The 22,840-nt window shown below is 43.8% G+C and overlaps 1 protein-coding gene across 18 annotated transcripts in view; it reads left to right on the forward strand.

The window, feature by feature from the left end:
- The window catches only part of ARVCF (ARVCF delta catenin family member), a 1,214,127-nt gene that overhangs the window by 1,069,919 nt on the left and 121,368 nt on the right, over positions 1-22,840 (forward strand). For 13 of the 18 annotated variants that reach the window (XM_069756181.1, XM_069756276.1, XM_069756285.1 and 10 more), the window contains one exon: positions 1,656-2,266. In XM_069756181.1, the coding sequence (XP_069612282.1) occupies positions 1,656-2,266 (611 nt within the window). The remainder of the gene's footprint in view (positions 1-1,655; positions 2,267-22,840) is intronic. The other 5 variants (XM_069756268.1, XM_069756252.1, XM_069756233.1 and 2 more) reach the window with 1 other exon arrangement.

Raw genomic sequence — 22,840 nt, forward strand, 5'->3', positions numbered from 1 at the left:
CGCTACATGTAGCATTTTCTGTGCGTCCGATTTTCGTCGGAAAACGACGCACGCGTCGCAAAACGCGCGCGTTTTTGCGCGCGTTTGCGCGCGTTTTAGCGTGCGTCGCGCGTTGCGTCGCCGACGCACGGCGGCGCAACGCTAATGTGAACGTAGCCTAAGAGGGAGTCTGAATCTTCTAATACACCGAGCTAGTATATTGATGTTGTCCAAGTTTTAGTTTCAAAATAGTTAGTGTTATTCAGTCTATTATAAATAGCCAGGGAATTCATGCTAAATGGAACCTATCATTAGTTTTATGCTGCCTGAACTATGGGCAATATGAATCATAGCCTGACTGCATGATTGCTGCCAGATATGTTTTACTGTGAACCACTGTAGATTGAATAAACTTACTTTGATAAGCTTGCCCAGGACTAAAGCGAGGGACCGGACTAGTCCAATGTGGCCCCCGTACTGGCTTCTCCCCACCCCGCTCCAGTTGATTGTCATAGGTTTCACAATGAATACACACATTGGACAGATTTGTCAATCAATTGGAGCAAAGCAGGGTTAATCTATTTGGAACTTCATGAGACTAATTGTGCCACTTGATGGGGCAGTTTCAACCTGAAAAATTCAACTTCTTGTACTAGCAGTAGTTACCCTGGACTAAAGTCACTTTGTAAAGTTCTGACTGGCAGTTTGGCATGTATGTTAAATATTTTTGCAGGCTGGACATGCATTACCAAGGTGTGACACTACATTAGGTTTTCTGATGATGTTGATGCCATTAGACAGGAAGATGTGACATGAACTTCATGCTTTTAAGACAAAAGTTTCAGCCATTTTTTTCATAAAACATCTGTTTCCCTGTTACCTTCCTTCTGCATTTCCAACAAACTGGATTCAGATATGTCCCCAACGAATCCATGAACTCCAATGAGGCAAACTGAGGACAAGATATTAAAGTCAATGAATAGTTTTGCAGGGATTTAGATGCCAGATGGCATCATCAATGGGGACAAAGATGTGATATGAACCTAACCTTATGCTATTGCATTACAAATTTGGTAATTGACAGTGACAGACTGCTAAACTGGATTTAGCAATAACCAGATTATTTCAAAAACTTTCAGATGCTATTTAAAAAGGAAAGCAATGCTAAATTTTGATCCATCTGAACCAATGTTAAATAAAAAAAGGTTAACTAATTTTGACCAGCTTTCATATTGAGAGCCAATATGTAAAACATATCTTGAGGAGAAGCTGTAAAGTTTGAGATCTGGTGATTATCAGCTGACCATCATGGCAGCTGAAAGCACCAACAATCTCCTGACATCACTAGGAAATCCATCTATTAAATGGCAGCCAGCAGTCTGTTTTACAGCCATTCTTCAATTTTACTGGTAGTGAGAATGGGAGAGTTCCAATCTGTTGCCTCCATATTCCCTATTTTTTCTAACCTTCTCTGTAATTACTGTGGTTGACTAGGATTTCTTCTGTGTTTTTCTTCTGTTACCTAATCCCCCCCTTTCTTTTCCCCATGGTTGCACTTGATGGATATATATATCTTCTTTTCACCTATACTAATTATGTAAGTATTTACTGAGATAATGTGCAATGTCAGCTGAAATGTGCTTTACTTTTTAGTTTAATATATGTTTCTTCTGCAGGTTACAAAGATGGTAAAAACAGTCACCACAAGAACTGTGCGTCAAGTGCCACTTGGCCCAGATGGGATGCCTGTTCTTGATGCTTCTTCTCCAATCAGTGGTTATACTGATTCTATTGACAGAAGATACATGAAAAATGGGGAGAGATTTATAGCCCCTCAGGCAACTTCAACTTTGACTAGGTCCTACAACAACAGTTACAATGATTCTTATGGTGATCCTCATGAGACCCCATACCGACCCTTCATGGCACATGAAGGTTATGGAGAAATGCCAGACAACTATGGAAGCCTTTCCCGTGGAATAAATTACCGCCCTCGATATGCTTACACTCCAGGAAATAGCTATCGCCCTGAAGATGGAAGTTATACCCTCCCAACTCGTAGGGAGAACTATGTTCCCATTGCACAGCCCCAAGTGCCAATTGGAAGTAGTGTGGACTTAAACCGGTCCCAGCCAGAGCGTTTCCAGCCCGAGCCGTATGGTCTAGAGGATGATAATCGTAGTCTTGGGGCAGATGATGAAGGTTATGAATTGGATCCAGATTATTCAACAATGAATAGAAGAGTTCTTCCTGGGATGCCCCTCACAGGCAGGCCCCACAAACCAAGGTAATTAAACCCACAACAAATGATATATTCAATTTTGTTTTAAATGAGTGGTCCCAGGGAACGCAAGGGCATTCTATGTTGTATAACATCAGGGCATGCATAGCTATGATATGACTACCTGCTTTAGAAACCACTTGTCCTGTCTTTTGACTGAATGTAAGCCATCAGAACCGTCAAGTTACCACATAAAATTCTAATAATAATTTCATTATAAATTGCTTGTTGTGCATGACAGGTAGACGCTTGGTTTTTATTATGTTTTGTCAGTGATTTGTAAATTAAAAGAATTGTTCAGTTTATTTATATCCTGCTTTTCCAGTCTTTTCCTTAGTGAGCTATTCAGTTGTGTAGATGTTGAGGCTAATTTTTTCCCTTTAATCAAAATGACAACCTATGGAAAGATGACTAGAGATCAGAATGTGCAATATGTTCACACAGCAGTATTTTTGGTATGAGTACTGTCCATGTAAAAATCTTACAGCACTCTGACCATTTGGTCTGTGCAGATTTTTTTTTTTTTTTTTTTACGTAAACCGAATGTCTGCTTGAAGAAAAATTAAAGTATGCACTAGTCTTTGCTTTAGCTGCTCTACTGACAGCAGTTCAAATGTCATTATTCAGGAAGGGGAGAAGGTGAGCTGCAATAATCTCCTATTGTTAATGGAGAATCCTGCATCATCTTTATACAGTGGTTCCAATCATTGTATTCCTGTCTGTGATAATTGTGACTAAGCTTGGCTGTTCCTTAGGTACCTTCACACATAACGATTTCGTTAACGATATCGTTGCTTTTTGTGACGTAGCAACGATATCGTTAATGAAATCGTTATGCGTGACAGCGACCATCGATCAGGCCCCTGCTGGGAGATCGTTGGTCGCTGGGAATGATCAGGACCGTAATCCTCTTACACAGCTGTTTGTTTATGACTGCGTATCAACCTTTATATGAAAATGATGATCATTACCACTTGTTTTGGTATCCTTATTCATACACATGACTATATAATTCAAAAAAATCCCTGAATTTGTGCAAGAGTACCTTGAATAATTGGTGGTGTTTTATGTGCAAAGGGTGATCACACCAAGTATTGATTTGATTTTAGATTTGTGTTCTTTCACTTTGTATTTTGTTAATTGATAAAGGGTTTGTTCTCAGCATGATAGTGAAGTGTCCATTTATCTTTAAGGGCAGGAACATCAAACTCAAATACACAGAGGGCCAAAGTTTAACCCCTTAGCGACCGCCGATATGCCTTTTAACCCCTTCCTGACCCATGACGCCACGTAGGCGTCATGAAAGTCGGTGCCAATCCGACCCATGACGCCTATGTGGCGTCATGGAAAGATCGCGTCCCTGCAGATCGGGTGAAAGGGTTAACTCCCATTTCACCCGATCTGCAGGGACAGGGGGAGTGGTAGTTTAGCCCAGGGGGGATGGCTTCACCCCCCCGTGGCTACGATCGCTCTGATTGGCTGTTGAAAGTGAAACTGCCAATCAGAGCGATTTGTAATATTTCACCTATTATAACGGGTGAAATATTACAATCCAGCCATGGCCGATGCTGCAATATCATCGGCCATGGCTGGAAATACTAATGTGCCCCCACCCCACTGATCGCCCCCCCAGCCCTCCGATCTGCCCGGTACACTGCCCCGCTCCCCTCCGTCCTGTGCTCTGCTCCCCCCCCGTGCTCTTGTCCGCTCACCCCCGTGCTCCAATCACCCCCCCGTGCTCCAATCACCCCCCCGTGCTCCGATCCACCCCCCCGTGCTCCGTTCCACCCCCCCGTGCTCCGTTCCACCCCCCCCCCCCCCGTGCTCCGTTCCACCCCTCCCGCGTTCCGATCCACCCCCTCCATGCTCCGATTTCCCCCCCCCCCACCCCATCATACTTACCGATCCTGCCGGGGTCCATCCGTCTTCTCCCTGGGCGCCGCCATCTTCCAAAAAAAAATATAGAATTTTTTTTTCCCCCACTAATGTTAGGGCTAGGGTTAGGGCTAGGGTTAGGGGTAGGGCTAGGGTTAGGGTTAGAGCTAGGGCTAGGGTTAGGGCTAGGGTTAGGGTTAGAGCTAGGGTTAGGGCTAGGGTTAGGGTTTTGGTATGTGCACACATATTCTGGTCCTCTGCGGATTTTTCCGCTGCGGATTTGATAAATCCGCAGTGCTAAACCGCTGCAGATTTATGGCGGATTTACCATGTTTTTTTCTACGCATTTCACTGCGGTTTTACAACTGCGGTTTTCTATTGGAGCAGTTGTAAAACCGCTGCGGAATCCGCAGAAAGAAGAGACATGCTGCGGAATGTAAACCGCTGCGTTTCCGTGCAGTTTTTCTGCAGCATGTGTACAGCGATTTTTGTTTCCCATAGGTTTACATTGAACTGTAAACTCATGGGAAACTGCTGCGGATCCGCAGCGTTTTCCGCAGCGTGTGCACATACCTTTAGAATTAGGCCATGTGCACACGGTGCGGATTTGGCTGCGGGTCCGCAGCGGATTGGCCGCTGCGGATTCGCAGCAGTGTTCCATCAGGTTTACAGTACCAAGTAAACCTATGGAAAACCAAATCCGCTGTGCCCATGGTGCGGAAAATACCGTGCCGAATCCGCAGATGAAATCCGCACAAAAAACACTGGAAATCCGCAGGTAAAACGCAGTGCCTTTTACCCGCGGATTTTTCAAAAATGATGCTGAAAAATCTCACACGAATCCGCAACGTGGGCACATAGCCTTAGGGTTAGGGTTGTGATTAGGGTTATGGCTACAGTTGGGATTAGGGTTACGGGTGTGGAGGGGTTAGTGTTGGAGTTAGAATTGAGGGGTTTCCACTGTTTAGGCACATCAGGGGTCTCCAAACGCAACATGGCGCCACCATTGATTCCAGCCAATCTTGTATTCAAAAAGTCAAATGGTGCTCCCTCAATTCCGAGCCCCGACGTGTGCCCAAACAGTGGTTTACCCCCACATATGGGGTACCAGCATACTCAGGATAAACTGCGCAACAATTACTGGGGTCCAATTTCTCCTGTTACCCTTGTGAAAATAAAAAAATGCTTGCTAAAACATCATTTTTGAGGAAAGAAAAATTATTTTTTATTTTCACGGCTCTGCGTTGTAAACGTCTGTGAAGCACTTGGGGGTTCAAAGTGCTCACCACATATCTAGATAGGTTCCTTGGGGGGTCTAGTTTCTAAAATGGGGTCACTTGTGGGGGATTTCTACTGTTTAGGCACACCAGGGGCTCTGCAAACGCAATGTGATGCCCGCAGACCATTCCATCAAAGTCTGCATTTCAAAAGTCACTACTTCCCTTCTGAGCCCCGACGTGTGCCCAAACAGTGGTTTAACCCCACACATGGGGTATCAGCGTACTCAGGACAAACTGGACAACAACTTTTGGGGTCAAATTTCTCCTGTTACCCTTGGGAAAATAAAAATTGCAGGCTAAAAGATCATTTTTGAGAAAATAATTTTTTTTTTTTTCATGGCTCTGCGTTATAAACTTCTGTGAAGCACTTGGGGGTTCAAAGTCCTCACCACACATCTAGATTAGTTCCTTTGGGGTCTAGTTTCCAAAATGGGGTCATTTGTGGGGGATCTCCAATGTTTAACCCCTTAGTGACGGAGCCAAATTTTTGAAATCTGACCAGTGTCACTTTATGTGGTAATAACTCTGCAACGCTTCAACAAATCCCAGTGATTTTGAGATTGTTTTTTCGTGACACATTATACTTTATGATAATGGTAAATTTAGGTCAATATATTTTGTGTTTATTTTTAAAAAATATCAAAAATTTGAGAAAAATGTTAAAAAATTAGCAATTTTCAAACTTTGAATGATTTATCCCTTTAATCCAGATAGTCATACCACAGCAAACCATTAATAAATAACATTTCCCACATGTCTGCTTTACATCAGCACCATTTGTAAAATGTTATTTTATTTTGTTGCATTTTAGGAGGATTAAAAATGTAGCAGCAATTTTTCATTTTTTTCAAGGAAATTTACAAAATTTATTTTTTTAGGGACTTATCCATGTTTGAAGTGACTTTAGAGGTCTCATATATTGGGAAACCCCCAAACATGATACCATTTTAAAAACAGCACCCCCTGACATATTGAAAACTGCAGTCATGTAGTTTATTAACTCTTTAAGTGCTTTACAGGAATTAATGCAAAGTGGCATGATAGGAATGAAAATGTGCATTTCTACCACCTAAATGTCTCTAACTTCTGAACAGATTACTATAGCCGTCAGACTCTAAGGCCGCTATTTGGTCGTGAATTGCCATGGCAAACATCAGGACCACAAAATCAAGATCTGAGGGCACCAATTTGGTTAAGTAGGAAGCCCCCACACTCTGTTAACCATTTATAATGATGTAGTCACTATTGGCAGCAGCATCTAAGGGGTTAAACAGAGTTGGATGGTGCAAACACTGATCATGGCTGATGCAGCAAGTTGTCAGCTATAGTGGACAGCCGACAGCTTCTGGATTGTTACCTGTATGGGGAGGCTATTCTCTTATATCTCAGGTCAGTTAAAAGGCGTATTGGCGGTCATTAAGGGGTTAAGCATACAAGGGCTCTCCAAACGTGACATGGTGTCCGCTAATGATTGGAGCTAATTTTCCATTTAAAAAGCCAAATGGCGTGCCTTCCCTTCCGAGCCCTGCCGTGCGCCCAAACAGTGGTTTACCCTCACATATGGGGTATCAGCATACTCAGGACAAACTGGACAAGAACATTTGGGGTCCAATTTCTCCTATTACCTTTGGCAAAATAGGAAATTCCAGGCTAAAAAAATCATTTTTGAGGAAAGAAAAATTATTTTTTATTTTCATGGCTCTGCGTTATAAACTTTTGTGAAGCACCTGGGGGTTTAAATTGCTCAATATGCATCTAGATAAGTTCCTTGGGGGGTCTAGTTTCCAAAATGGGGTCACTTGTGGGGGAGCTCCAATGTTTAGGCACACAGGGGCTCTCCAAACGCGACATGGTGTCCGCTAACGATGGAGATAATTTTTCATTCAAAAAGTCAAATGGCGCTCCTTCCCTTCCGAGCCTTACCATGGGCCCAAACAGTGGTTTACCCCCACATGTGAGATATTGGTGTACTCAGGAGAAATTGCCCAACAAATTTTAGGATCCATTTTATCCTGTTGCCCATGTGAAAATGAAAAAATTGAGGCTAAAAGAATTTTTTTGTGAAAAAAAAAGTACTTTTTCATTTTTACGGATCAATTTGTGAAGCACCTGGGGATTTAAAGTGCTCACTATGCATCTAGATAAGTTCCTTGGGGCGTCTAGTTTCCAAAATGGGGTCACTTGTGGGGGAGCTCCAATTTTTAGGCACACGGGGGCTCTCCAAACGTGACATGGTGTCCGCTAAAGAGTGGAGCCAATTTTTCATTCAAAAAGTCAAATGGCGCTCCTTCCCTTCCAAGCCCTGCCGTGCGCCCAAACATTGGTTTACCCCAACATATGAGGTATCAGTGTACTCAGGACAAATTGGACAACAACTTTCGTGGTTCAGTTTCTCCTTTTACCATTGGGAAAATAAAAAAATTGTTGCTAAAAGATAATTTTTGTGACTAAAAAGTTAAGTGTTCATTTTTTCCTTCCATGTTGCTTCTGCTGCTGTGAAGTACCTGAAGGGTTAATAAAATTCTTGAATGTGGTTTTGAGTACCTTGAGGGGTGCATTTTTTAGAATGGTGTCACTTTTGGGTATTTTCAGCCATATAGACCCCTCAAACTGACTTCAAATGTGAGGTGGTCCCTAAAAAAAAATGGTTTTGTAAATTTCGTTGTAAAAATGAGAAATCGCTGGTCAAATTTTAACCCTTATAACTTCCTAGCAAAAAAAATTTTTGTTTCCAAAATTGTGCTGATGTAAAGTATACATGTGGGAAATGTTATTTATTAACTATTTTGTGTCACATAACTCTCTGGTTTAACAGAATAAAAATTCAAAATGTGAAAATTGCGAAATTTTCAAAGTTTTCGCCAAATTTCCATTTTTATCACAAATAAACGCAGAATTTATTGACCTAAATTTACCACTAACATGAAGCACAATATGTCACGAAAAAACATTCTCAGAACCGCTAGGATCCGTTGAAGCGTTCCTGAGTTATTACCTCATAAAGGGACACTGGTCAGAATTGCAAAAAACGGCAAGGTCTTTAAGGTCAAAATAGGCTGGGTCATGAAGGGGTTAACGGCGGCCGCTAAGGGTACTTAAACCACAGCGCCGCTGTGGAAAAAGTAAATAGCGCCCCCCAGAGTCGGATTTTCTCCGGGGTCTCGGCTGCCGGGGGTAGCCGAGACCCCAGAGAACATGATTCGGGGTTTTTTTTACCCACCCCGCTTTTGCGATCGCCGGTAATTAACCGTTTACCGGCGATCGCAAAAAAAACCCGCGATTTCTTTTTAATTTCTCTGTCCTCCGATGTGATCGCACATCAGAGGACAGAGAAAAGGGGAGAAAAGGGGTCCCAGATAGCCCCCCGATACTCACCTGTCTCCCCCGATGCTCCTCGTGGCTCCCGGTGGGCGCCACCATCTTCAAAATGGCGGGCGCATGCGCAGTGCGCCCGCCGGCCGGCCCCGGGAGAGTCTTTGGGGTCTCGGCTACCGGGGGTAGCCGAGACCCCAAAGAGCATGATCGGGGTCGGTTTTACCGACCCCTGTTTTGCGATCGCCGGTAATTAACTGTTTACCGGCGACCGCAAAAAAAAACAAAAAAAAAAAAAGCTAAGTGTAATTCTCTGTCCTCTGATGTGATCGCACATCAGAGGACAGAGAAATAGGGGGATTCGGGGACCCTATCATACTTACCGGTGTCCCTGGGTCCTCCTGCTGCTCCTCCTGGCCGCCGGCGTCTTCTGGGGAAAAGAAAATGGCGGGCGCATGCGCAGTGCGCCCGCCATCTGTCTCCATCTGCCGGCCGGCAGGGGAAGAGCAGTTGGGGCTAAAATTAGGGTTAGGGGTAGGGTTAGGGGTAGGGCTAAATTTAGGGTGAGAGTTGGGGCTAAATTTAGGGTTAAGGTTGGGGCTAAATTTGGGGTTAGGCTTCTTTCACACTTACGTCGGTACAGGGCCGTCGCAATGCATCGGCCCGACATACCAACGCACATTGTGAAAATTGTGCACAACGTGGGCAGCGGATGTAGTTTTTCAACGCATCCGCTGCCCAATCTATGTCCTGGGGAGGAGGGGGCGGAGTTACGGCCACGCATGCGCGGTCAGAAATGGCGGATGCGACGTACAAAAAAAGTTACATTGAACTTTTTTTGTGCTGATGGTCCGCCAAAACACTGATCCAGTGCACGACGGACGCGACGTGTGGCCATCCGTCACGATCCGTCGGCAATATAAGTCTATGGGCAAAAAACGCATCCTGCGGGCACATTTGCAGGATCCGTTTCTTGTCCAAAACGATGGATTGCGACGGATGCCAAACGACGCAAGTGTGAAAGTAGCCTTAGGGTTAGGGTTGTGGCTAAAGTTAGGGCTAGGGTTGGGGCTAAAGTTAGGGTTAGAGCTGGGATTAGGGTTAGGGTTTGGATTAGGGTTCATATTAGGGTTAGGGTTGGCATTAGGGTTACGCTTGGGATTAGGGTTAGGTTTGGGATTAGGGTTAAGGTTAGGGTTGTGATTAGGGGTGTATTGGGATTAGGGTTAGGTTTGAGGTTAGGGTTGAGATTAGGATTAGGGGTGTGTTGGATTTAGGGTTTTGATTAGGGTTATGGTTAGGGTTGACATTAGGGTTGTTTTGGGGTAAGGGTTGTGATTCTGGTTAGGGTTAGTGATTAGGATTATGGATCAGGTTGGGATTAGGGTTAGGGGTGTGTTGGGGTTAGGGTTCGAGCAAGAATTGGGGGGTTTCCACTGTTTAGGTACATCAGGGGGTCTCCAAACACAACAGCCAATTTTGCGCTCAAAAAGTCAAATGGTGCTCCCTCCCCTCTGAGCTCTGCCGTGCGCCCAAACAGTGGGTTACCCCCACATATGGGGCATCAGCATACTCGGGATAAATTGGACAACAACTTCTGGGGTCCAATTTCTCTTGTTACCCTTGTGAAAATAAAAACTTGGGGGCTACAAAATCCTTTTTGTGGAAAAATGTTTTTTTTTTTTTATTTATTTATTTTTTTTTTTTATGACTCTGCATTATAAACTTCTGTGAAGCACTTGGGCATTCAAAGTTCTCACCACACATCTAGATAAGTTCTTTGGGGGGTCTAGTTTCCAAAACGGGGTCACTTGTGGGGGGTTACTACTGTTTAGGTACATCAGGGGCTCTGCAAATGCAACATAACGCCCAAAGACCATTCTATCTAAGTCTGCATTCCAAAACTGCGCTCCTTCCATTCTGAGCTCTGCCGTGCGCCCAAACAGTGGTTTACCCCCACATATGAGGCATCAGCATACTCAGGATAAATTGGACAACAACTTTTGGGGTCCAATTTCTCTTGTTACCCTTGTGAAAATAAAAACTTGGGGGCTAAAAAATCTTTTTTGTGGAAAAATTTTTTTTTTTTATTTTCACGACTCTGAATGCCCAAGTGCTTCACAGAAGTTTATAATGCAAAGTTCTCACCACACATCTATATAAGTTCCTTGGGGGGTCTAGTTTCCAAAACGGGGCCACTTGTGGGGGGTTACTACTGTTTAGGTACATCAGGGGCTCTCCAAACGCGACATGGCGTCCAATCTCAATTCCAGCCAATTCTACATTGAAAAAGTAAAACGGCACTCCTTCTCTTCCAAGCTCTGCGGTGCGTCCTAACAGTGGTTTACCCCCACATATTGGGTATCAGCGTACTCAGGAGAAATTGCACAACAACTTTAGTGGTCTAATTTCTCCTGTTACCCTTGTGAAAATAAAAATTTGTGGGCAAAAAGATCATTTTTGTAGAAAAAATGCGATTTTTATTTTTTATTTTATTATTTTTTTTTTTACGGCTCTACGTTATAAACTTCTGTGAAGCACATGGGGGTTCAAAGTGCTCACCTTACATCTAGATAAGTTCCTTAAGGGGTCTAGTTTCCAAAATGGTGTCACTTGTGGGGGGTTTCCACTGTTAAGGTACATCAGGGGCTCTCCAAACGCGACATGGCGTCCAATCTCAATTCCAGCCAATTCTGCATTGAAAAAGTCAAACGGCGCTCCTTCACTTCTAAGTTCTGCGGTGCGCCCAAAAAGTGGTTTACCCCCACATATGGGGTATTGGCGTATTCAGGAGAAATTGCATAACACAATTTATGGTTACATTTCTGTTTTTACACTTGTGAAAATAAAAAAAAATGGTTCTGAATTAAGATGTTTGCAAAAAAAAGTTAAATGTTCATTTTTTCCTTCCACATTGTTTCAGTTCCTGTGAAGCACATAAAGGGTTAATAAACTTCTTGAATGTGGTTTTGAGAACCTTGAGGGGTGTAGTTTTTAGAATGGTGTCACTCTTCATTATTTTCTATCATATAGACCCCTCAAAATGAAATGTGATGTGGTCCCTAAAAAAAAAATGGTGTTGTAAAAATGAGAAATTGCTGGTCAACTTTTAACCCTTATAACTCCCTAACAAAAAAAAAATTTTGTTTCCAAAATTGTGCTGATGTAAAGTAGACATGTGGGAAATGTTATTTATTAACTATTTTTCGTGACACATCTCTCTGATTTAAGGGCATAAAAATACAAAGTTTGAAAATTGCAAAATTTTAAAAATTTTCGCCATATTTCCGTTTTTTTCATAAATAATCGCAGGTAATATCGAAGAAATGTTACCACTAACATGAAGTACAATATGTCACGAAAAAACAATCTCAGAATCAGCGGGATCCGTTGAAGCGTTCCAGAGTTATAACCTCATAAAGTGACAGTCGTCAAAATTGCAAAAATTGGCTCGGTCATTAAGTACCATATTGGCTCTGTCACTAAAGGGTTAAAGCTTGCAGAAAGTTGCAGGCCAACCTTGATATTTGTTATAAAAAAAAAATAATAATTTACATTTGAGGAAGTTTTTCCTTTATCAAAACAATTTAACTTTTGGAATTATAGTAGAATATGTTATGTAACAGCGGTAAAAAGCATATGGCCCAATGGCCTAATTTAAAAATGTAATATCAAAGGATAAAAAAACCTCGAGCCCCACACAATGCTCCATACAGTATAATGGCCTCACATAATGCTACAAACTGTATAATGGCCCCACGTGATACTCATACTGTATAATGTGCCCACATAGTACTCCATACAGTATAATGGCTACACATTATGGGTAAATTCACACAGGGCATTTTAGCTGCGTTTTTTTTGCTGTTTTTTATGCTAATTTTCAGCTGCTTCTTACAGTATCAGCAAAGCCTATGAGATTTCAGAAATCTCATGCACACACATTGGTTTTGTGTCATCAGTATGTTGTGCTTTGCTGCGTTTTTTGGATATAGAGCATGTCACTTCTTTCAGCGTTTTTCCAGCGTTTTTCGCCCATTGACTTGAATGGATGATGAAAAAACCCTGCAAATACGCAGCGTATTTGCTGCAGAAAAGTCAAGGACATCACACACAGCTCTGCTACCTCTAGATGGCAGGCAGATGCGTCCATGCAGCCTGTCATCCAGCAGAGCGGACCCGAACCCTTGAATGGAGGGTCTGACATTACAGTGTTTGACACGCTGTCATATGCATGACAGCATGGCAAACACTGCTTCTGATCGGCGGGGAAATCATTCACGCCATTCAGAGAGCCACGATTCCCACGCTGTCAGAAGACAGCGCGGGAGCGCTCAGCTGTGATCGGAGGTATAAAGTTATCCTCTGATCACTGGTGTCAGCTGATGGGACTACTGATCTCATCATTTGACACATACAGCCGCTAATTACAGTGAGAGCAGGAGTAGCGGAATGAAGTTTTCATCTACCGCTCCTGCGCTATAAATAAATAATTAAAAAAAACAAAAAACCCGGAGTGGGTTCCCCCCTATTTTTTGATAACCAGCCAGACAAAACTCACAGCTGAGGGCTGCAACCCCCAGCTGTCAGCTTCAGCATGGCTAGTTATCAAGAATAGAGGGGTCCTCATACTTTTTTTTTATTTTTTATTATTATTTAAATAATTAACTTTTAAAAATAGCGGCGTGGGATCTCGCTCATTTTTTAACAACCAGCCTTGCAAAAGCTCACAGCTGGGGGCTGGTATTCTCAGGCTTGTAAAGGGTCATTGATATAGGCCCCCCAGCCTGCAAATAGCAGCCCGCAGCTGCCCAGAAAAGGCGCATCTATTAGATGCGCTAATTCTGGTGCTTTGCCCGCCTCCTCACACTTGCCTTGTAGTGGTGGCAAGCTGGGTACTGAGGGGTTAATGTCACCTTCCTATTGTAAGGACTATACACATAAGGATGAATGACCTCGGGGAGATCAAAAAATCCAACACCGCGAAGACACCATCACGTGTTTCTCAACACAGTGATCCAGAACACTGCCTCCATCCCTTATGGGAAATATGCAAATGCATGTAGAAAAGCCGTGGAGACACCACCGCGTGTTTCTCAACGCAAGCAATAAATAGCCAGGTCTTTCACCGGGAAGGAACAACCATGGGAAGGGCAGCATCCAAAAGGAAAACCACCTATGCCCAAACATGGTATCCATCCACAGACTGCTGTTTTGGTGTATGTGCCCCTCATCCGTGTGGAGTAGGAAACTGGCTATTAGGAGCAGTGCCTTGTAAAACGACTATAAACATAAGGATGAATGACCTCGGGGAGATCAAAACATCCAACACCGCGGAGACACCATCACATGTTTCTCAACACAGTGATCCAGAACACTGCCCCCATCCCGTATGGGAAATATGCAAATGCATGTAGAAAAGCCGCGGAGACACCATCACGTCTTGAGCAGCGGGCACAGGCTTTAGCTGCAGCCACCGACTCCTGCCTCCTGTGAACTGCAGCTTCGCCACTCCCCTTCCCCTATTGTCTTCTCGGACAGTGACTCGTGTATAAGCCGAGGGCGGCATTTTCTGCACGAAAAAATGCGCTGAAATTATCGGCTTATGCACAAGTATATACGGTAGTTACTCACTTCTGCCCATTCCAACGTTAATCTGGTCTCTTCATACAGTGGGTACGGAAAGTATTCAGGCCCCTTTATACTTTTCACTCTGTTGACTGAAAAAAAAACAAAAAAAGAAAAACTGAAATATCACAAGGTCATAAGTATTCAGACCCTTTGCTCAGACACTCATATTTAAGTCACATGCTGTCTATTTCCTTGTGATCCTCCTTGAGATGGTTCTACTCCTTCATCGGAGTCCAGCTGTGTTTAAACTGATAGGACTTGATTTGGAAAGGCACACACCTGTCTGTATAAGACCCCACCGCTCACAGTGCATGTCAGACCAAATGAGAATCATGAGGGCAACGGAACTGGCCAAGGAGCTGAGAGACCGAACTGTGGCAAGGCACAGATCTGGCCAAGGATACAAAAAAAAATCTGCAGTACTCAAGGTTCCCAAGAGCACAGTGGCCTCCATAATCTTTAAATGGAAGAAGTGTGGGATCACCAGAAGTCTTCCTAGACCTGGCTGTCCAGCCAAACTGAACAATCGTGGCAGAAGAGCCTTGTTGAGAGAGGTAAATAAGAACCCCAAGATCACTTTGGCTGAGCTCCAGAGATGCAGAAGGGAGATAGGAGAAAGTTCCACAAAGTCAACCATCACTGCAGCCCTCCACCAGTGGGGCCTTTATGGCAGCGTGCCCGACAGAAGCCTCTCCTCAGTGCAAGACATATGAAAGCCCACATAGTTTGCTAAAAAACACATGAAGGACTCCCAGACCATGAGAAAGAAGAGTCTCTGGTCTGATGAGGTGAAGATAGACCTTTTTAACGATAATTCTATGCGGTATATGTGGAGAAAACCAGGCACTGCTCATCACCTGTCCAATACAATCCCATCAGTGAAACATGGTGGTGGCAGCATCACGCTATGGGGGTGTTATTCAGCTGCAGGGACAGGATGCATTGAAGGAAACATGAATGCGGCCAAGTACAGAGATATCCTGGATGAAAACCTCTTCCAGAGTGCTCTGGATCTCAGACTTGGCCAAAGGTTCACCTTCCAACAAGACAATGACCCTAAGCACACAGCTAAAATAACAAAGGAGTGGCTTCAGAACAACTCTGTGACCATTCTTGACTGGTCCAGCCAGAGCCCTGACCTAAACCCAATTCAGCATCTCTGGAGAGACCTGAAAATGGCTGTCCACCAACGTTCACCATCCAACTTGTCGGGACTGGAGAGGATCTGCAAGGAAGAATAGCAGAGGATTCCGAAATCCAGGTGTGAAAAACTTGTTGCATCATTCCCAAGAAGACTCATGGCTGTACTAGCTCAAAAGGGTGCTTCTACTCAATACTAAGCAAAGGGTCTGAATACTGACTGTGATATTTGTTCTTTTTTAATAAATTAGCAAAAATTACTACATTTGTTTTTTTTTTTGTTTTTTTTCAGTCAAGATGGGGTGCAGAGTGTACATTAATGACAAAAAAAATTAACTTTTTTGAATTTACCAAATGGCTGCAAATACTTTCCTTACCCACTGTGTGTGTATGTATGTGTACACACACACACACACACACACACACACACACACACACACACACACACACACACACACACACACACATATACAGTGGGGCAAAAAAGTATTTAGTCAGTCAGCAATAGTGCAAGTTCCACCACTTAAAAAGATGAGAGGCGTCTGTAATTTACATCATAGGTAGACCTCAACTTTGGGAGACAAACTGAGAAAAAAAAATCCAGAAAATCACATTGTCTGTTTTTTTAACATTTTATTTGCATATTATGGTGGAAAATAAGTATTTGGTCAGAAACAAAATTTCATCTCAATACTTTGTAATATATCCTCTGTTGGCAATGACAGAGGTCAAACGTTTTCTGTAAGTCTTCACAAGGTTGCCACACACTGTTGTTGGTATGTTGGCCCATTCCTCCATGCAGATCTCCTCTAGAGCAGTGATGTTTTTGGCTTTTCGCTTGTCAACACGGACTTTCAACTCCCTCCAAAGGTTTTCTATAGGGTTGAGATCTGGAGACTGGCTAGGCCACTCCAGGACCTTGAAATGCTTCTTACGAAGCCACTCCTTCGTTGCCCTGGCGGTGTGCTTTGGATCATTGTCATGTTGAAAGACCCAGCCACGTTTCATCTTCAATGCCCTTGCTGATGGAAGGAGGTTTGCACTCAAAATCTCACGATACATGGCCCCATTCATTCTTTCATGTACCCGGATCAGTCGTCCTGGCCCCTTTGCAGAGAAACAGCCCCAAAGCATGATGTTTCCACCACCATGCTTTACAGTAGGTATGGTGTTTGATGGATGCAACTCAGTATTCTTTTTCCTCCAAACACGACAAGTTGTGTTTCTACCAAACAGTTCCAGTTTGGTTTCATCAGACCATAGGACATTCTCCCAAAACTCCTCTGGATCATCCAAATGCTCTCTAGCAAACTTCAGACGGGCCCGGACATGTACTGGCTTAAGCAGTGGGACACGTCTGGCACTGCAGGATCTGAGTCCATGGTGGCGTAGTGTGTTACTTATGGTAGGCCTTGTTACATTGGTCCCAGCTCTCTGCAGTTCATTCACTAGGTCCCCCCGCGTGGTTCTGGGATTTTTGCTCACCGTTCTTGTGATCATTCTGACCCCACGGGGTGGGATTTTGCGTGGAGCCCCAGATTGAGGGAGATTATCAGTGGTCTTGTATGTCTTCCATTTTCTAATTATTGCTCCCACTGTTGATTTCTTCACTCCAAGCTGGTTGGCTATTGCAGATTCAGTCTTCCCAGCCTGGTGCAGGGCTACAATTTTGTTTCTGGTGTCCTTTGACAGCTCTTTGGTCTTCACCATAGTGGAGTTTGGAGTCAGACTGTTTGAGGGTGTGCACAGGTGTCTTTTTATACTGATAACAAGTTTAAACAGGTGCCATTACTACAGGTAATGAGTGGAGGAAAGAGGAGACTCTTAAAGAAGAAGTTACAGGTCTGTGAGAGCCAGAAATCTTGATTGTTTGTTTCTGACCAAATACTTATTTTCCACCATAATATGCAAATAAAATGATAAAAAAACAGAAATGTGATTTTTTTGGATTTTTTTTTCTCAGTTTGTCTCCCATAGTTGAGGTCTACCTATGATGTAAATTACAGACGCCTCTCATCTTTTTAGGTGGTGGAACTTGCACTATTGCTGACTGACTAAATACTTTTTTGCCCCACTGTATATATATGTGTGTATATATACATACATGTACATACACACATATATATGTGTATGTGTGTGTATATATGTGTATATATATGTGTGTGTGTTTGTATATATATATATATATATATATATATATATATATATATATATATATATATATATATATATATTCATATATATTCATATATATTCGTGTCGCTACTCTCTTCAGCCCGCGTGCAGAGGAGAGGGGCCACAGTGCTTGTGATTAGGGAGATGGCGTTGGGGCTGAGAAGAGTGGTGGCAGCACTAGTCCTGAGGAGATTGCGCACATGCCCACCAGGAGGGCTCTGCATGCCCTTCTGGCACGTGTGCCACAGGTTCGTCGCCACTGCTATAACCACTGGACAGGAGACCTGTGTAAGGCTAAGTTCACATTAGCGTTCTGCCGGGCTGCGTCGCGCGCAGCCGCGGCGACGCATGCGCCCCTATATTTAACATGGGGGCGCATGGACATGCGTATGCATGCGTTTTGCCGCAAGCGTTAGGGCGCAGAGGATGCAGCAAAATGCATTTTTTTTTGGCGTCCAAAATCCGGCAAAAAAAGGACGCATGCGTCGCAAAACTATGCGTTTTGGCATGCGTTCTTGTTTGCGTTGTGCGTTGCGTCGCCGACGCAGCAGCGCACAACGCAGATGTGAACGTAGCCTAACTCATTACCTTCCAGTACTTTCTTTGTAGAAGTGTTCATACAGATATAGCTGTGAGTCACTGATGGGACCACCCATTGGACAAAAAATCTCAGAAAGAGCAGAGGATTTAGGCCACGGTCAAACTATCAGTATTTGATCAGTATTTTCTCTCTGTATTTGTAAGCCTAAACTGGGAGTGGGTCAAAAATGCAGAAGTGGTGCATGTGTTGTTTCTATTACACCTTTTCTCTTGTTGTTCCTCACCTGGTTTTGTCTTAAAGGTACTGAGCGAAAACACTGACCAAATATTGATGGTGTGACCATACCCTAAATGATTAAAACACAGGTTAAACTGTATCTTTTCTCACACAACTATATATCAATCTGCTTAGCTTTTCCTGCTCTTTAACCAGGAGCTTGCAGACACTGGGCTAACTAGAGTCTGAGCCCCGGTGCAATATTAGACCTGGGCCACCACTAATTGTTGTTGTTTCCTATTTTCATTATTTTCATTATCTTTAAAAAAAAAATGCAAAATGAAGCCTTTTGATAATTCCCCCCCCCCCCAAATCCTGGCCCCTTCTTGTAATAATGCCCCTCATCCTGTGCCTATTTCCTGTAATAATTCTCTCTCTCTCCTGACTCTTTTCGGTAATATTGTCCCCAATCCTGGGTTTTTGCTGCTATATTGTCCCACATACTGGGCCCCTTCCCATAATAATGTTCACCATCCTAGAATAATGTCTCCATCCTGGGCCCTTTCCTGTAATAATGTCCTCAATTCTGGTCCCCTTTCAGTAAGATATGTCCCCTTTCCTGGTATAATGCTCTCCCATTCTGGGCCTCTCACAGTAGTAAGGATCATGTTCTGTGGCTCTTCTCCAACAAATATAACAAAATAAATTCTTCTAGTCTCCTTACCCCGCTCCCACTATGTGCGGAGCCATCTTCAATGGCTGGCGCAAAAGCCGGTTGCTGACTTCAGCATTCACACGTCAGTCAGTGCACGACCTCACTGCCATGCGCCAACATTGACTTGCACGCCGACGTCGGCTGCAGGCCTCTGATTGGCCAGCTGCCTGTATTGCAGTGCAGTGACCCAGCAATACATTTCACCTGAATGAGGGTCCTCAGTCTCGCATCCAGCTGTAATAGCTTCTGACATTGGCAGTTTACCCTCCAACACTGGCCCGGTTGCATTCTTTGTGACCACGATTGCTACACCCCTGCCTGCAGATTAGAATCCATTTTCATGGTGACAGGCTCCCACATTCTCCCTCTCACTGGATTGAATGCCTCATTTGCACATCACTGAAAGACTTGGATTTTACGAGATTCAGGGAATGTATTGACAAGGAGTTATCCTGTTCTAGTCTACTTGTACAACTAATACAGTTTACGAATGTCAAACTTACTGACAGACTCTCCTGTCTTAAATTTTGGTTTGATTTTTTTGCTTGTAGTATTATTCATTTTTCACATCTATTCTCAATCCATGTTTTTCTCTGGTAAAATCAAGAAAGTACAAAAAGTTCCTACTGAGAGAACAAACTGTGATAGTGCAAGGTGAAAAATGTTCCCATCTGTTTGCGCTTCACTATGTATCGTGGATGTTTTTTACTTCTCCCTTTGTCCTGGTCAAGGAGTGTTCAGCTTCACCCTATGGACTATGTTTTACATGAGCACAATTTTTCATTGTTTCGTGTATTGCGTTAAATTCTGTTGCTGATGGGCAGATTGCCAGCAGTGGGCTATCACTAATTTGCAATAATCTTCTGGCACGTTTCCAGGCTAATTAGGTCTATGCAGAGGCGTAGCTAGGGTTTTGGTTTTGGTTCCGGGGGGGGGGGGGGGGGGTTGCGAAACTTCTGAGTGGGTGCCTAACCAGGTAACCTTGATTACAACTCGGTGACGTGCCCTAATACTGGAGGAGAACCTCAGCAGATGACCACGCTGTTACTGAAGATAATCTCTATATAGCGACCAACATGGATATTACCGCCATATGCTCAGTGGTAGATATCAGTCTTACAGAACATATAACAGATCACAGCACAGTTACAGATAATGTCTTAACGCTGACGTCCTTTCTGATGGAATTGTTCACTTTTCACGTCTTTTCCATCTGGCCCAGACCAACATGACAACTTCCAGCCAGGACTCGTCTGCAGAGAATACAACAAAGACACGTTTCACTTCTCACATTCCAGCCCCATCACCAACCTGCACAAACTCCTCATCCTGCTGATACCCCAATACTGAGCCGCTGCTGCCGTATGTATCCCTATTACTGCCCCTGATACCCCAATACTGAGCCGCTACTGCCGTATGTATCCCTATTACTGCCCCTGATACCCAATACTGAGCCGCTACTGCCGTATGTATCCCTATTACTGCCCCTGATACCCCAATACTGCGCCGCTGCTGCCGTATGTGTCCCTATTACTGCCCCTGATAACCCAATACTGAGCTGCTGCTGCCCTATGTGACCCTATTACTGCATACCATGAGATACGGCCTTCCCAAAACCCTGTCTGATGACAAATGCACACTTAGCAGGATGCAGCAGGCCTCCACTGATACAGGCTAGGAGCGGCACAGGTGCAAACTACTTGATAAAAACAACCACCCCAACCAAACATTGCAGGGGGTTGGCTGTCTAGCAGAAAAAATGCACATTGATATAACTCACATAGGACGCCAGTCACACTGATAGGTGTGGTGCACAGTGTCTATGTTAGCTGTTTTTGATATTAGTGTTAGGACCCGCAATATTATGGGGACCCTTGACGTTGGGTTGCGGGCTTACTTTATTTTGGCCAAAATATTAAACCAATACCTCATATAGTGTATGTATTTATCATATGCATGCATTTTTTTGCACTATATCATATCCTTTTTTGCGGGATGTGGCCAGGCCTCTTTATGTTGGCTAGGTTTTTCTGGGGCGTCTTTCACTGTGCGCTGCATTTTATAGTGCTGGGCAGCCCGCCTGTTAATACAAGGGGCGTCATTAATAGGTTGCATACCAGACACTGTGCACCACACCTATCAGTGTGACTGGCGTCCTATGTGAGTTATATCAATGTGCATTTTTTCTGCTAGGCAGCCAACCCCCTGCAATGTTTGGTTGGGGTGGTTGTTTTTATCAAGTAGTTTGCACCTGTGCCGCTCCTAGCCTGTATCAGTGGAGGCCTGCTGCATCCTGCTAAGTGTGCATTTGTCATCAGACAGGGTTTTGGGAAGGCCGTATCTCATGGTATGTATTTTTTCTGAGTTTTTTCTATGTTAGCTGTTTTTGATATTAGTGTTAGGACCCGCAATATTATGGGGACCCTTGACGTTGGGTTGCGGGCTTACTTTATTTTGGCCAAAATATTAAACCAATACCTCATATAGTGTATGTATTTATCATATGCATGCATTTTTTTGCACTATATCATATCCTTTTTTGCGGGATGTGGCCAGGCCTCTTTATGTTGGCTAGGTTTTTCTGGGGCGTCTTTCACTGTGCGCTGCATTTTATAGTGCTGGGCAGCCCGCCTGTTAATACAAGGGGCGTCATTAATAGGTTGCATACCAGACACTGTGCACCACACCTATCAGTGTGACTGGCGTCCTATGTGAGTTATATCAATGTGCATTTTTTCTGCTAGGCAGCCAACCCCCTGCAATGTTTGGTTGGGGTGGTTGTTTTTATCAAGTAGTTTGCACCTGTGCCGCTCCTAGCCTGTATCAGTGGAGGCCTGCTGCATCCTGCTAAGTGTGCATTTGTCATCAGACAGGGTTTTGGGAAGGCCGTATCTCATGGTATGTATTTTTTCTGAGTTTTTTCTATGTTAGCTGTTTTTGACCCTATTACTGCCCCTGATACCCCAACACTGAGCCGTTGCTGCCGTATGTGTCCCTATTACTGCACCTGCTGTGTGGTTCACTGTGCCCTCTAAATTCTAAAGTATCCCTCTATAATATAGTAATGCCGGGTGCAAGTGCCCTAGAAAACAGTGCCCATATTTTGCCCCCTAGAAAGTAATATTGTCCTGTGTGCCCCTTTGATAGTCACGGTAACCTCACTTCCCCTATAACAATAAGTGCCCACCTTACATTTAATAATATCCAGAGTTTCCCCCTGTACAGCTCTCCTATACACAGCATGATGCTCTCTTATACACAGTATAATTCCCCCTCACTGTATAGTACCACCCACACAGTATACTGACCCCTTAGTAGCCTCCAAACTGTTTGATGGCTCCAACACTGTATAATGACCCCCACACTGTAATCTCCATACTGTGTGATGGCCCCCATAGATAACCTCCATATAGTATGTGCCAGATAGTCCTCAATATAATACAAGGCAGCACCCCCATAGGCAGATCCTGTAGCATAAGCAGCACCTCCCATAGGCAGATTCTGTATATAAGGCAGCACCCCTCCATAGGCAGATCCTGTATATAAGGCAGCACCCCCATAGGCAGATCCTGTATATAAGGCAGCACCCCCCATAGGCAGATCTTGTATATAAGGCAGCACCCCCCATAGGCAGCTTCTGTATATAAGGCATCACCCCCCCATAGGCAGCTCCTATATATAAGGCAGCCCCCCCC

This window comes from Ranitomeya imitator, chromosome 1 (genome assembly GCF_032444005.1).
Source record: "Ranitomeya imitator isolate aRanImi1 chromosome 1, aRanImi1.pri, whole genome shotgun sequence".
In the NCBI taxonomy this organism is placed as follows: Eukaryota; Metazoa; Chordata; class Amphibia; order Anura; family Dendrobatidae; genus Ranitomeya; species Ranitomeya imitator.